Source organism: Lates calcarifer, linkage group LG5 (assembly GCF_001640805.2).
Source record: "Lates calcarifer isolate ASB-BC8 linkage group LG5, TLL_Latcal_v3, whole genome shotgun sequence".
In the NCBI taxonomy this organism is placed as follows: Eukaryota; Metazoa; Chordata; class Actinopteri; family Centropomidae; genus Lates; species Lates calcarifer.
The window spans coordinates 4,137,688-4,152,213 of NC_066837.1; the positions used below are offsets into that span (position 1 = coordinate 4,137,688).

The 14,526-nt window shown below is 39.7% G+C and overlaps 3 protein-coding genes across 5 annotated transcripts; 2 read left to right on the forward strand and 1 right to left on the reverse strand.

Moving 5' to 3' along the window:
- Nucleotides 1–147: 147 nt before the first annotated feature.
- Nucleotides 148–3,832, reverse strand: LOC108889061 (3-mercaptopyruvate sulfurtransferase). Its single transcript, XM_018685359.2, has 2 exons — nucleotides 2,978–3,832; nucleotides 148–708 (listed from the first exon to the last, which is right to left on the reverse strand). Exons 1-2 carry the CDS (start codon nucleotides 3,555–3,557, stop codon nucleotides 410–412), a joined length of 879 nt encoding a protein of 292 aa, XP_018540875.1. The 5' UTR covers nucleotides 3,558–3,832; the 3' UTR covers nucleotides 148–409.
- A 602-nt stretch (nucleotides 3,833–4,434) lies between these two features.
- Nucleotides 4,435–6,405, forward strand: rps19bp1 (ribosomal protein S19 binding protein 1). Its single transcript, XM_018685360.2, has 4 exons — nucleotides 4,435–4,637; nucleotides 4,957–5,133; nucleotides 5,568–5,665; nucleotides 5,924–6,405. The coding sequence occupies exons 1-4, from the start codon at nucleotides 4,583–4,585 to the stop codon at nucleotides 6,071–6,073; spliced, it is 480 nt and encodes a 159-aa protein (XP_018540876.1). The 5' UTR covers nucleotides 4,435–4,582; the 3' UTR covers nucleotides 6,074–6,405.
- A 150-nt stretch (nucleotides 6,406–6,555) lies between these two features.
- Nucleotides 6,556–14,520, forward strand: LOC108889057 (uncharacterized). Of its 3 annotated transcripts, XM_018685352.2 has the most exons (12): nucleotides 6,556–7,164; nucleotides 7,741–7,839; nucleotides 8,847–8,957; nucleotides 9,141–9,251; nucleotides 9,441–9,545; nucleotides 9,676–9,765; nucleotides 10,583–10,702; nucleotides 10,803–10,842; nucleotides 10,929–10,980; nucleotides 11,207–11,336; nucleotides 11,424–11,612; nucleotides 12,890–14,520. In XM_018685352.2, the coding sequence occupies exons 1-12, from the start codon at nucleotides 7,156–7,158 to the stop codon at nucleotides 13,319–13,321; spliced, it is 1,488 nt and encodes a 495-aa protein (XP_018540868.1). In that variant the 5' UTR covers nucleotides 6,556–7,155; the 3' UTR covers nucleotides 13,322–14,520. The 3 variants fall into 3 exon arrangements, with proteins under 3 accessions (XP_018540868.1, XP_050926363.1, XP_050926364.1); XM_051070406.1 differs by lacking the exon at nucleotides 9,141–9,251; XM_051070407.1 differs by lacking the exon at nucleotides 8,847–8,957.
- Nucleotides 14,521–14,526: the final 6 nt, after the last annotated feature.

A 14,526-nucleotide genomic window follows, 5' to 3' on the forward strand; every position in this document is an offset into this window, starting at 1 on the left:
ATGTGCATTTTTCTAGAGGTCTTCATAAATTAGACTCTGCTCTGTCAGTTTCACGTCCCTTCTAACAAGGCTTAAGTCATGAAAAATATACTTCATATATATTTCATTAAGAGTGCATGTACATGAGCAATTCTCGACTCATTGTGATTTAAGGTGCAGCTCTGTTTTATTAAGACATAAGCATTGCAGCTGTAAACAAACCTTTTCCAGTTTCAAAACTGTTTAAAAGTCAAGTTTAGTGTTCACATATTGCTGGCTCTCCAGTCGAGTCATCTATTATGTGTTTGGAAAAAACATTACTTAGTGATCTGTGTTTGGAAAACTCTTTGTTTTTTAATGTTTACGTCAGTCAGTCCCAGTCTGATCCATTCTTAAACCATCAAACAAATCTCATGTACTTCTCAGCCAATCACAAATGTTTTCCTCGTCCTTCAGATATGACGTGTTCGGGCACAGCACGGGTGTACCACTCTGACCACCCGCCGTCGTACACTGACACTCCCTGGTGCCCGCACTCGTGGGCCGCCAGCGCCACGTGACATGCAGTCACAGCAGAGCCACATAAGACACAAAGAGGGTGACTGAGGTCCACACCTGCCCGGGCGAACAAAGCCTGGAGTTGCTCCTTGGGCAAGAAGTGACCTGACGGTGACAGGAAGGAGTGGAAGGGCACGCTGATGGAGCCAGGGATGTGGCCGGGTTCTGTGTCTGTGAAGTAGAGACAAAGAAAAGAGTTAGAAATGAATACAGGAGAGAATCGTAAACTCCGTGAACTCTGTGAAGAGTGTGAATAGTTCAGGGTTTGTACAGAAGTGTCCTGGTCAAGATAACAGCACCTCACCACCCACCCCCACCCCTCACAGCGCCTCTCTTGCAGTGTTTCTTAGAATAGATCCAATATGACAGTAAACTCATGCATTCAAACATGACTTGCAGCTGTGAGCACTGCATGAATCAGAGAGAGAGTAAGAGGTCAGAGTGCGTAAAAAGTATTACATCACTCCAGCTGCACCCGCTGCTCATACTCAGCATTATTTAACCTGCAGAGAAGGATACACTTGTTTTGAATAGAAACAGAAAAGGCACATTAGCAATTGTAGATGAGGATTCCATTCAAATATACCCTTCATATGGTTCCCTAATGCACACTTCATAGAGAACATCTCTATTGAATGGCAACAATCAGTTTGCCTGAGGTCAACGTTCACTCTTGATAGTGCTTTCACACATGGAGTTTCACCTGTGGCCGCGGACTGTACCAGCACATCAAAGCTTTTCACTACGTGCTTTATTGTGTGAGTATGTACAGCATGTATTCATGTACATGTGCTGTGTGAGGAGTCTAAGGGTGAAGATAATGCACGTACTATAGGTGTCTTATCACTGCATACAGACTGTTACCTGTACAAATCAAGATATTCAAGGGCGGACAGCATCTAATTTCAAGACCACTCATTCCCCCTGCTACTGTCCTCCTGTGTGTGTGTGTGTGTGTGTGTGTGTGTGTGAGCATATGGGTCAGTGGCTGTAGATAAAATGCATGGTTATGCAAGCATGTCCTGTCTGCTCTCTCTCCTTATGTGTTTGTGTTGTTCAGTGACTCAGGCCTGTTGCCTGTGTGTTTGTCCAGAGTAAACTCTGCCAACAGGGCTCATACAAGGAAGTCATGTACTGTGGCTCTTTATGGTTTTTCCATTGCATGCCTGTCTCATACCAAGCCCACAGTGTCCAAGAATGGCCATCTTTTTGTTTGGGGATGACCACTGACCGCTCATTTCTTTGTTAGATAAGCGATCTGTCTTTTATGTGTGATATTTCAGACAACATTGATGCGATTTTAATCAAAGTTAAAATAAAAAATATTGTGTTTACATTTTCATACTGACACTAAAGGGCATCCACAAAAGATGCAACAGTTATAAACAAACATACTGATTTACTTATCATCTCTCAGGAATTCAGCTGCAGTGGTGTTTGTGTGGAACAAAAACCAACAGACCCATGTGTGACAACATCACATGATTGACTCCCTGTTTCACTGTATAATGACATCATACAGTATCTGGTCATATATCCCTGCTCCTAATCTAATCAGTGGATGAACAGTGTCTGATCAGTAAGGACATGCAACTTGTTTAATGTAATCAAAAAGGCTGGATTGGGACAGCCATTAAATTATGTGTGTGTGTGTGTGTGTGTGTGTGTGTGTGTGTGTGTGTGTGTGTGTGTGTGTGTGTTTGTGTTTTATAGTGAAACACACGTATTGTCATATTGGAAAATCACATGGTATAAATCTATTTTTCTATATAATGTTTGCTAAACAGGTTTAGTGAAGGCTATTAAAGTCAAAGTTACTGCAACTTGTTTTCTCACATGTGGCAGATGTGACTGTCACGTAACTACGCTAATATGTTGCAGCTTGGTCTACGTGAGTCAGCATATAGACAACTTTTGCTTTTTGGAGGATTCAAATCAGCAGGGTTTGGCTCAGGCTTAACTAAACAAAAGCATAGTTTCACAACAAAATGATGATGAAGTTTTCTACTCTCTGTACATACCTGTTATCATATCATGAGGTGACTTGGGTGTGATCTTGAATTATTTTGGAAGTGTTACAGTAAGTACCACAATTGCATGAATCAGACCTTAAACCACTCTCAGTGCTTTGGCCCTGAAGGGACATTGAACCGATATTCATTGTTGTTATATGCTTCAAACACCTTCTTTAGTGTGGGACCTCAGGCTTATTCTCTAATAAATTAGTGAGGAGAATGAGTCTTAATAATTACCTTTTTGATGTTTAGAGATTTGAAACTTTATATAATTTCACACTGTCCTTTTCTGTTTGTAGAAAGGTCCATAAAAAGACTGTGACTGAGATCTTGTCTTTAAGCTTTAGAACATGTTTTGTTGTTGTTGTTTCTAGACTTCTACTACCTCGCCATTATCAAGGACTTTATTCTGGCAGACCACTTACTGTCTCTGGGTTCAGGGTCCAGTCCTTTGAACCTCCCCGTCGGTCTGGCATCTATCACCTGGAACCTCTTGGTGTCCAGGTTATCCAGGATGTCCTCATAGGTCTTGATCCAGGAGCGGTTCAGAGAGGCCTTGAACTCGGTCGGTGCTGGTCTGACGTATTTGTCATACACAGGTCGACCCTCCAGCTCCCAGTTCCTGAGCCCCCCGTTGAGCAGCGAGACCGCGCTGTGCCCGAACACCCGGAACATCCACCACACACGGGGCGCCGAGAACGCGCCGAACTCACTGGCGTCGTACACCACGACGTGCGTGTCGCTCTCTATTCCCAAATTTCCAGCATAATCTGCGAAAATCCTCTCTGGCGGCAGCATGTGGTCCAGAGGAGAGGTTTTATCACAGCACTGGTCTATGTCAAAGAAAGCCGCACCTGGTATGTGCCTCTTTTTGAACTCGCTCTTGGCGTTGCGCTTCAGTTTGGGCAAATACCAAGACGTGTCCAGGATGCGCACTTTCGCCTGCACCTTCACAGCCTCTGCGAGCCATTTAGAGGTGACCAGAGCTCTCGCTTGAAGCGCCATGGTTAATGCTGTAGAGGTAGACAGGCTTCAAAGTTTACTGTAGTTTAACTAGACCAAATCCCGTGCCAAAGGTTGAGAGCGGTCGAGAGGGCAGGGGCATTAATGGTGGAGAGAGGGAGAGAGTGAGAGCAACAAGCAACACGCCCCCAGTTCAGCGTGCAACAGCTGGAGGTGAATGGAGGCGGTGACGCGGTACAGTAATGTGATTACTCTGTAACGATCGACATTTATAGGCCTATAGATCACTGCACCATCATATACCACATTTAATTTGAACCTAAACAGAAATATCAATTATTAGTCCAATTATTTATATTAGGACAATGTGCATTCACCAGATGCAGCAATATACAGTATTGCCTGCAGACTGCTTTCGCCTTTGTTGGGACTCTTTATTTTCATTCGCAAAGTCCACTTAGGGTAGGAGCGGGAAAAAGTGACTGAGTCTGTTTCCATGGTGTAATTATTTTTGGCTGTGCAGCTGGTTATACCTGCTCCATACAGTGCAATAATCCATTAGAACTGTCTTTTCTGTTGTTATCAGGGAAATAGTGTGAACACATTTTTGGACATCATCAACATTCATCATTTTAACACCTCACAATTTGGTGACTGTCTTTTTAGTAGTTTGCCATACTTTTCATTTCTCTGAACACGGCTGTGTGTGGACACTGTTAAATTGGCTCCGTTGTTTGTGGGACACTGAAGTAGGCAAGGAGACGAATTTTGCTGCTCTGGTTAAGATACATTAATTTAAAATTGTTATATTATCAGTAGTAGTATTGTTATTATTATTATTAACATATTAATCGTAGTAGTGGTAACAGTAGTAGCAGTCAGCAGCTGTAACAGGCAGGTAGGAACTCATCTTCAACTGTTATCCAGCCGGTTGCTTCCAATCGGTGCACACACGAGGAGCTAACCGGATGTTGATGGACTCACATGTCGCTCTTCGGCAGCAAAGGCAGTTTCTTATCGATGCAACTTCTCGACAACTGAAGAAAACCTCATATTATTAAATCGGGATGTCGGCGTCGTTGGTCAGGAGAGGACTGCAGCTGCTTAGCGATGATATTAAAGGTCAGTTTAGCCTCTTAGCTTTTTAGCTAAGTAACATTAGCACTGGCTATAAGTTCTTCATAGTCCGCCCTGACCGTTGATACTGAGTTTGCCTGTTGTTATAGAAAGTATTTACTATTTTATTTGTATAAAACGGTCAAAACAATCTATCTGAAGTAACCTATACCTATAATTACAGTAAAGACTGAACTATTATCAAATTACATTCAGAGAGTTGTAGTGCATTGGCCAGTCAGTTACCCACGCACATAGGGAAATATATTGCCTTGTTTAATTTTTTTAATTTCCTCCTTTCTCTGTCTATTGTGCACTTTGCCAGATGTCAGTAAAGTGAAGAAAAAGAAGCAGCAACAGACGCCCAGCTCAGCCACAGTGATGGAGTTGGTGAGCACCAAGCGGCAGGGAGTCACCAAGCAGGTCAAACGGCTACAGGGTCGCCTGGGCCCTGGCAAGAGCAAAGCCACTGTCAAAGACAAGAGGATCAAGTCTGCAGTGGGTCAGTCCTGCACAGCATCAGTGTTTAGAAGGAAATACAGCCTAAAGTAGAAGTCATGGATTTAATTAGCCAGTGTGTAATAACCCGTGTGTATGGTCGATTTTTGCACTTATTGGGTAACTGGTGCTGTAGTAAAACAACCTAAACTGTCATTCTGTAGACTGTGGAATAGAGGTGGCTTTGTGCCTGCTCTTGTCCTCTTTTTGTAAGTGTATATTAGACCCACTAGGTGGCTCTGTTATAAAGTTAACCTTGGCAGGGGCTGAGCAGAACTGCAACAGAATCTGTTCCTGAATTACTTACTCCTAATCACAGTATTTATAGTATGTGATTGGAATACCAGTAGCCCTCTGGTATTTGTCTTGGATTAAATTACAGCATCTATTATACCATCTTGGTCTAAATGTCCTCATCTCTTTTGGTGTTTATTGTAGAGGAGTTCAGGAAGAAGCAGGGGAAGAGCCAGCTGAGTGCAAACCTCAGGTACTTCATGGAAACTGGCTGCAAAGCAACAGATTCTGACACTTTGAAGGTAAGAAAGGCATCACTCGTGCTCCTGTTACAGCTGTCAGCAGAACTGATTAACCCTTTTCATTACAGTTAAGGAAGGATCTTGCAGACGTCTGACAGAGATTTGAAATACCTGACACTTGGTCAAACTGCAGAAACACGATCATTTGCGATACATTTTTATATTATTTAATCATTCAGATTTGCTTTATATTTGCTTGTGCTTTTCACTGTCCATCTATTCCAGTGAGGTAGTTGACTTGCTCCTTTTCTCACTTAGATCCTGAGTCACAATACAGGGAGACAGTCCAGGAATCGGCCAGACCGACCCCCCAAGAAGCCCAAGGAGCCGCAGTCATTGTTCACAGAGGAGGAGTTCCAGCAGTTCCAGAAGGAATACTTTGGCAGGACTGTCGAGAAGAAGAAGTGAAGCACACACAAACACAAAGACACTGCAGCATTCAGAGGAAACACCAGGGCTGCATCTTGTGAATTGGAGTGGACCAGGTTCTGTTCTGAAAGCTGCTTCCACTTGAGGTCTCGTGTGGAATAAGGAGAAATGCTCATATAGGCAGAATCTATGCTGGTGTTAGGACTGAACCATCAGAGCAGAACATTACACCAGCTGTTCATGGCGGCTGGGTACACTGTTCTTGTTCAATGCTGTACTAGTTCCAAAGATTGTTGTTACTATGAATCATTTACATGCAAAAAACATTGGAAAAAAACAGCCCAGGTTAAAAGAATAAACAGTTACCCATGTGTCATCTCATTTTGGTCACTTTGTTTTAACATGTTAAAAATGAAACTTCTATTTGATTTGTCAAGAAAAGCTACAGACACATGAGAAGTTCATTGAATTTGTTCTATTTCATATCCATAATTCTACTGTTAATACTGATTATTCTTGATATCATTATGATATTATGGTCTCCTGTCTCAATTCCAATCAGGATAAACTCACTGTATTTTTGTTTTCAGTTTTCAGTATCAAGAGTCACTGGTTTACTCTTATTTACATTTTCATTCAGGCCATAGGAGTAAGAAATTCAGATGCAAAAAGGTTTTTCTAAATATATGTCTTAGTATGAGTTTAACCATGACCACAAATCACTAGACTCTTTCCAGAAAAATAGGTTTAACAATTAAATGAACACTGGTGAACATTTGGCTCTGTACATAAAGACAGAATGAATGAATTTTAGGCTTTAATAAATTCTTAGATGCTGTACAATTAATTTGTCATTTTGCACATATAAGTTGATGCTGTCATTGTGCATCATATCATACCATGTAGTGATATGAAATAATACTTTAACTCTGTGTTGGTGTGCATGCTGTAGAGCCACCAGCTTTGGTATCTGCAGGACAAAGGAGTTGACTTTAGAGAAAATTTTTCATTCCAACAACAGCAGAACGTCTCGTGTCTAACTGGTTGAGTTTAACATTCACACCTTGTTGGTGAGAGTAAGAGTTAGTGCAGCAAAGAAGAGAGACTGCTGAAATTGCAAAATGCCAAAGGTAAGAAATAAGATAATTTAACTGAATATCCTTTCATTTTCTTTGATATTATTAGGATATTACATCATATAACTTTACTTAAATGGAATTAAGCAGATTCAGTTTGTTTTAACTGGTTTGAAACCTTAAACAATGAGAGATCAATGTCAAGATGTTTCTGAAGGTAGACAGAAATTAATCAATGGTGCTTCATAATTTAACATTTAAAACTGAAATGACAAGAAAGAAGTCAACAGCAACATCTCTTTCCAGAAACAGAGTATTGTTTACTCCACAAACTCCTTTATTCCAAATACAACTTTACATGTCTTTCACATTTGCAATAAAAGACACATTTTATTTATAAACCTGTCATCACTCTCAAGCAATTGGTAACACTAGAAACTTGGTTTGATACTGAGCCTACTAAAGCAACCAAATTGATGTATTTATTCAAATCAACAAATCACAGCTGCAACCGGCTGCTTTCAGTACAACGATCAGTCTGTGCTTTAACTTTTGAATATCCTGTCATTTACACTGATACTACTTTAATAACCTGTAATCTGTAATGAGATCATTTTCATTTAAATTCAGGTCTGTTCAAGTCCTCCACCAGTGCTGCCAAAGACGTGGATTACTAAAAAGAGTTCAGAAGAAAGTGAAACTGCAAATGACGACCTGGAAATAGTCGAGGTACCATTGATTTATTTCAAAGCATGTTGTTGGACAAAATCTACACATGAAGTAATAAAAGTTAATGAAACATTTTTCATCTGATTTTGTCAGCCTAGCAGTGACTCCAAATCCCACAGGTCCAACTTCATTAATGAGGAATGAACTGGGAGAATTTTGGGGTATTTGGGGAATCCCAGTTTGGGGAAACTTAGTACCTAATCATCTGGCTACTGTCAGCGGAGCAAGAAGCTTCCAGTACTACAATTAACAGTTCATTCGTTAGTTCTTTAACTTTGTAGCATCCTACCATATACACTGATATTGAATCTTTTTGACTTTGTTGCTTTAACAAATGAATAAAATGATTTCCATTGCTGCTTCAAGATTTTTAGATAATGTCCACTTTCCACTTAATTGATAAATAAGTAAAAGAAATGAAGGTTTTTGTGCAAAGTGAAAGTGAAAGTGAACAAGATGTGAATGTGCCAATAGCAAAGATGTAATCAAACTTGTCTGACATGCTTGCCAATGTCTATCAACAGTTCAGTTGTCTTGAATTCGACCTCAGCAGGGAGCGTCCAGCTTGATAGACAGGCTACTGCACTATGTTGAGATGAGGAATGCAGATTAACTGTGTTTTGTTGGTCTGCTAACAACACTACAATGAATTTGATATGAATCTACAAAGCAGTTACTTTGAACTATTTTTTCCCAACAAATTCTCTTGTAGGGACATCTAGATTACAACCCTGATAGAGTCAAGTTGGGAACTGGACACCAGACAGAACCATTTATGTCATCCACCTGTGCACTGTATTAAGTGGTTAATGTAGGCCCAGAGTACCAAGAAATATCCTGGTATTTGCAAACTGCAGTTTATAATCTGTCATACAAATAATGGAATTATATACATGAAAAAAAGTCCTGTGATTTGTTGAATTTTTTGTAGTATGTTACAGAATGTGTAATCAGATACTTCAAGTAGCTTTAATGTATAATGAATTATACCTCCTCTTTTTCTGCAGCCAAAGCCTCCAGTTCCACATCCAAAGAGACAGTTTAGCTTTCCCAACAAAACTGAAGACAAGTTGTCAAAATGCAGCTCCCCTCCTGAGTCTCCCACAAAATCTCCAAAGGTCGGTGCTCAGTAATGAGATCAAACATACATGTCAATTCAAACTCTCCTGTATGCACTGCTACAGTCAGGAAGTAAAAGTCCTGTGATTGGTTAAACTTTCTGTAATATGTTACAGAATGTGTTACCAGATAATCCAAGCTGCTCTAGTGTGTAATGAATTATACCTCCTCTTTTTCTGCAGCCAAAGCCTCCAGTTCCACATCCAAAGAGACAGTTTAGCTTTCCCAACAAAACTGAAGACAAGTTGTCAAAATGCAGCTCCCCTCCTGAGTCTCCCACAAAATCTCCAAAGGTCGGTGCTCAGTAATGAGATCAAACATACATGTCAATTCAAACTCTCCTGTATGCACTGCTACAGTCAGGAAGTAAAAGTCCTGTGATTGGTTAAACTTTCTGTAATATGTTACAGAATGTGTTACCAGATAATCCAAGCTGCTCTAGTGTGTAATGAATTATACTTCCTCTTTTTCTAAATCCATAGCCTCCAGTTCCAGCACCAAGGAAACAGTTTAGCCTTCCAGAAAAAACTGATGACAACAAGCCAGAGTGGGGCTCCCCTCCTCAGTCCCCCACTAAGTCTCCAAAGGTTGGTGCTCAGTAATGTTAGCAGTAACTCTTATATTTTAGGCATAGGCATAATGAGATTCAAACTGAGCATGAAGTGTCTCTTTCTCTCTTGTGAGTGTGATGATATGTTTTTTTTTTTTTAAACTCAGGTCTGCTCAACTCCTGTTCCAAAGAAGAGTACTGTTAAAAAGAGTTCAGAAGAAAGTGAAACTGCAAATGGCAACCTGAAAATAGTCAAGGTACCACTGATTTATTTCAAACCATGATGTGGGACAAAATCTACTCATAAAGTAAGTAAGTTAATGAAACACTTCTCATCTGATTTGTCATGCCCAGTGATTTATGACAAGTGGACTGGGAGAATTTTGGGGGTATTTGGGGAATCCCAGTTTGGGGGAAGTTAGTATTTAACCATCTAGCCTCTGTAAGCAGAGGAAGAAGCCCATTAAATTCTACCCACAGTCAAAAAAAAAAAAAAAAAAAAGATATGAAACAGGCTGATCAAAGTTTTGTAGACAAACACCACCCTTTCTGTAGGGTGCAGTGCAGGTTAGTTAGTGAAATATGAATATAAGACAAGAATCATAAAATACTCTGGACCATGTTTCTAAAATGTTAATTTTGGGCAGAACCATTTTTCCAGAATAAAGAAAATAGTTATTGTCTTGTTGATGTATGTTTTAAATAAAATATGTATGTTTAATCTTCACTGTTATTTGAACTGGTAACCAAATGTGACAAAACTTATTCAAATATACCCTGTATGATTACACAAACAATTCTCTTCCATGTGATAAAAGTGCTCCAATACTTAATCACATAATGGAATTGTGCTCCATCTAAAGTTAAGAGCTTGCTTTCAGATTTAGAAAATGGGATTTATGTTGATCAAGGAAAATACACCAGCAAAACTGAGAAAAATATTATAAGATGACGCAGAGCAATCAGATGAGGCATGAAAAGAATGAATGTAAGCCATCAGACCGGCTCTGCAGTCAAAATCATCACCATATCAGGGGGGATCACGCAGATAAACATGTTTTCGTCTTTCTCTAGGCAAAGCTGGAATGTAACTTTTCTCAAATGATAGCTGAACAATCAGCCAACAAATCACAACCTCCTCGGCTGCCTACCAAACCTCCAAAACAAGAGTCTGACAGTGATAATGAAATCCTGGTAATTATTTTACCACAATTTTACTTCAATAAGACAATATCAGAGAATACGCTGTCTTCTTGGCTACACTGTAAATACATTCCCTCTCACCCTCTACCAGGATGGCAGCTCTCTGTTGAGTTGGTGGAAGACAAAGAAATGTGAGTAAGAAAACCAGTTTGAAATTATTCATGTTACCAATAAGTGTGGCGTCTTGTTGCTAAACTAGAGTTTTATTAACTTCCAGCCTGGGATACACTGTGCGAAGACCTCAGACTTACAGGGAAGGGAGAAACAAAGTACGTACATCTTCTCTGTTTCTATAGTTGAAGCATAGCATTGCTTTGAGCTAAATGCTAACATCAGCATGCTAACAAAATTTTATACTTGAAAGATCATTTAAAAGCCACATTACCATCTCGTCTTGACACAAACCCAGTCTTGTTTTAGATTAGACTGAATGGGCTCCTCTAATTAAGGCTCAATTATAATAATGAGATAAAATGTCCTTATAATAACTTTCAGGATCATCAGAATTAAAGCTGGACAGCTCTATAAAGCTGCCCAGGTTTACATCCTCCTGCTGTCTGAACATGGTAGCACTCTGAAGGAATATACTTCAGAGTTGCTCTGCATCGCTGACAACTTAGACAAGGTAACAGGACCTTACATGATAATGAAAGGCCACTTCAATTGCAGTATATATATGAATATATAAAGTAAATTCCCTTTAATTTCTAAGGTTTCAAAGGGGACGAAGATTGCTGGCATTACTGGAGGAGCTACAACTGTAGCCGGAGGTGTGGCAGCAGCTGCTGGGGTCATACTGTCTCCGTTCACACTAGGAGCCTCATTGGCCCTGACTGTAGTCGGTGTGGGCGTGGCTGCAGCCGGCGGCGTCACTGGTGCATCAGCAGCTATCGCAAACAAGGTGACCTGACATGAGACAGACTTTACTTTTCGCCAATTTCATAGAAATAATCTATTTAACCCTTGGATGCATGACCTACCAATACCTACACTCTTCCATGAGTGGGGTCAAAAATGACCCCAATTAGAATCAATGCGTTTTTGCAATAAACTTAAGAAATTTCTTAATTTTGGTTAAAGATGATGATTTTTATTATATTTTGATCAACAAAAGAGCGATTTCACTTTTGACATGTTCATTTATCACTTTTTATTCACATTTTATCACAAAACAGTCAATCAATCAGGTATCAAAAAATGTCAAAATCCATTGTGTGTCCGTCTGTCTGTTTGACTATGGAGGACGAACAGGGAATGAACACCAGAATCAGAATCAGAATCAGACTTTATTGCCAAGTAAGTTTGCACATACAAGGAATTTGTCTTGGTATATTGGTGCTAAAGGACAGTTATAGTAAAATAAAGGAGTGAAGAGCAAGAAGCAAGAACTATATTTACAAGGAACATAAATATACATAATTAAGAAGTAAAGTGTAAAGTATAAAGTGTAAAGTGTAGAGTGCAAAAATGTTATACAGTTATACATACAGTAGGTCCGGGGACCATAACACCGTCCACGCACATGTACACACACAAACGTCTTCTCTCTTCTCACTGTGTGCAGCTGTTACAAACTACTTGCTTCTGGCTTGCACACAGGAATACTGCATTTCCAGCAGCAATTGGTGGCTCCTAGCAGCCATGATACTCTAGATGAGTAAACATAAAAAGGACAATGTTTGAATGGCACACAAAACTATACATCAGTATGTAGGTAAATGTCTGTGCATTTCTCTGTGCAATGTCTGTGCATTTATATGCAAGTAAATGGACACACACACACACACACACACACACACACACACATACACATACACACATACACACACAGCAGTTGTTGTCACTGAATAATCAATAATCATTAAGTTCAACCTAGCGGGTCTAGAACTTGAGAATATTCTACTTTGACGCCCCCTAGTGGTAGTTTTAAAAAACACACTGTGAAAAACAGCGATCCATAGAATAAATATGCTCAAAACAAAACATGGACTGCACCAGTTTTCAGCAAGATTATTTCATTTCCAGAGAAACACAATTTTTATGCCATCAACATAATCAAACGATGCTATAAAGAAACACAAAAACTCTGCACATAGTAGCTTTAACTTTTTATTTTTTAAAGTTACCATCATGTGTTTAAAGCTGTTGAGTATCACACTATAAATTCTGTTCTTTTAGGTGAACCTCTCTCAAGACAATAAGAAAATTGAACAGATCTTTCAGGAGTACACAGACCTCATGGTGGGTATTGAGGACTGCTTGAAGTTCATCAACGAGGGCATGGAGACACTAAGGCAGCATGATCTGTCCATTCTGAGTGAAGCCAGGAAGGAATCGGTGAGGGTAGCTGGGGTGATAGAGCTGGCTGCTACAGGAGGGGCAAGTGCGAAGGCCATAGAGACTAACAGTAGGGTATGTGGGCTGATTCAAGGCTTTGCCCTTGGAATGGATTTCTACTACACCCAAGGCAAAGATGGGCAGAAGCTAAAGAAAGGCCTCGAGTCAAAGTTTGCAAAAAAAATCCGCAAACTAGCAGATGACCTCAATGATGGATTGAAAGAGCTCATGCAAATCAAGGACTTGTTCATAGAGCATTGTCCAGGGGAGTAAAAGTTTTTTCTCCTGCTTGTTTTTATGTTTATTTGGATTATGGTTTAACATGTGATATTTCTATGTTTACTAAAGGTGAAAATGAAACAAATGCAAAAGAAAGGTCTAAAGAGTTGCTTTTCTGATGATCCTCAAGAAATGTCTTTAATTAAATTTTTTGTTTGTTTTTAAGACCTACTGTATGCTGTACAACCCACTTATTTTGCAGCTTTACAGCTTGTAGCTGTTTGATGGGACATAATTACAGCGATTGTGTGAACCCCTCTTTCTTTGTTGTTTTTTGTTACTTAGCGTGACATTCTCGGTAAGTATCATATATTCACACACTAGCCGATGTTAAGTTTATCATTTGTTCATGTGTATACAATGACGTTTATGATACTGTAAAATAAATAAAATGCTTTGCTGATTTAGCTGAAGCCAACCACCAGAGGGCAGTCCATTTCTTTGCCCTGGGTTCAATTAAGTTTATCCACCAGCTGCAATGAATTCACAAGGGACTCAGTGTTGCTGATGCGGTGACACACCAACAACTAATAGAGGACTACAATATATGGGCAAAAGCTGCTTACATAAGAGACAGACGGTGGAGTACACAGACCTGATTATGTTGTCCTTACAACTGAAGTTTGTTCGTTAGGAACTTAATTGTCCACAATGTGAAAACTTATATTGCCTCACTACACGGCAAAAGACACAACACACAAGACAACATATCAGTTCCAGGCAGCAACATGATTACAAAATCCATATTGACATACAATTATTTACATAAAAAACACACACATGAGCTGGGTGCAGGAAAAGGAAACTGCAAAATTGAAGACATGCTAAAAACGTGGATAGTGAAATTTCAATAAAATATACTACTAATGTAAGATTTTGATTGATTATTTTATCCTTCTTTTTAAGAAGGTTTCTTGAAATGGGCGTTATGTAACATATGTTTTTGGTCGTTATTTGACTTTACCGGTCGCGTAAAAGACCGACAACAGCGTTTCCCCCCAATGTTTACATTTTGTATTTGACCTATATCTGACGTAGGGAGGAGCTCGTGCTTAAAGCTCCATATGGAACTATTTTGTGAACTGTATTGACATATGCATCCAGCCAATCAAAATCAAGAGCGGAGTGATCGTAGCGTTACGCGCGTTAGATTACTACAACTGCCCAGTTAGGATGGGCGTTCCTTATTGTTTGTAAAT